Raw genomic sequence first — 1,153 nt, 5'->3', positions numbered from 1 at the left:
ATATATATATATACATACATACACACATGCATAGACACATATACACATGTATGTATATACACTCACAAACAGACATATATTCCCTTGCTCCCACACATACACACACCCTTATATATATAATCACTTGAAGTAATACTCTTCCCACAAGGATAACAAAGGAGGTGAAGTCCACTTTTAAGAAATGTGCCCTCTCCCAGTGGAGTGTAACTTACATGCCCTGGCATTCAGATTGAGATCCCTCAATCTGATGTAATCCCTCCCGATGTCTATTTGAGGACCTTGACTCCACAACAATATACAGAGTGTTCAAAAAATCTCTCCGCAGTGAATTCGGCCTAAAAAGTGTTCACACTTCAGTAAAAAAGAAAATAAATTTTATGTATTGAAAATGAAGGACAACACTTTCAGCACCTCTTATAAAGTTTTTTAAAGTCTTGTAAAGTCTAATATATTGTTTTGTAGCCTTATACCATCTTATAAATATTTATTTTGCAATAAAATACTGCGGAGAAACTTTTTGAACACCCTGTATTTATCACTGTTCCCTCTGGTGACGAGACATCACATCTTACTGGAAGTTCTAATAGATCTCACTGTACATTTGTTCCCCTTCATTGTCATCGCCATCATTTTCCTTGTTGTTATCACTGTCCTTGTCATCATCTTCTTTTACTTCTTCCTCTTCTTCAATTTCCTAATGGAGAAAAAAAGAAAAACAATGAAAATAAAACACTAGTTAAAAGTTACGACACAGCTACATCATCATCATCAACATTTAATGTACACTTTTCCATGCGTCAGACAGCATTTGATGAGACAAATTTTCTGATTGGATGCCCTTCCTGTTGCTAACCCTCACAGATTTCCAATCAAGGTTGTTTTTGCCCAAGATCAGACATGTTTTTTTTATAGAAGACAGGAACTAAACGACACTGCTTAAATGATAATGATGCTTGTTTATAAACTATCACATGATATCTACACTCACACATGATGGGCTTCTGAGAAACCCTGATCTAAACCTGAAATGATGCTTTATGTCAGGACGAGGTTTAAATATCACATGCAATGAGGGGCTGTCTGTGTTATTTTGTGGGCTATCTGTCTCTCTCACCTCAAAAAAACGTTACAATAAATAAAGGAACCACACACA

General features: G+C 35.7%; 1 protein-coding gene across 1 annotated transcript in view; it reads right to left on the bottom strand.

Annotated features, from left to right (window-relative positions):
- Positions 1-19: 19 nt before the first annotated feature.
- Positions 20-1,153, bottom strand: part of LOC106877317 (Fanconi anemia group D2 protein) — a 43,714-nt gene continuing 42,580 nt past the window's right edge. Inside the window, exon 42 of the mRNA XM_014926184.2 lies at positions 20-694. Coding sequence (XP_014781670.2) covers positions 581-694 — 114 coding nt within the window. The 3' untranslated portion in view covers positions 20-580. The remainder of the gene's footprint in view (positions 695-1,153) is intronic.

This window comes from Octopus bimaculoides, chromosome 24, assembly GCF_001194135.2.
Source record: "Octopus bimaculoides isolate UCB-OBI-ISO-001 chromosome 24, ASM119413v2, whole genome shotgun sequence".
NCBI classification, from domain to species: Eukaryota; Metazoa; Mollusca; class Cephalopoda; order Octopoda; family Octopodidae; genus Octopus; species Octopus bimaculoides.
Note: the sequence above shows the minus strand (reverse complement) of the source record. Positions and strands in the feature narration are given on the sequence as shown.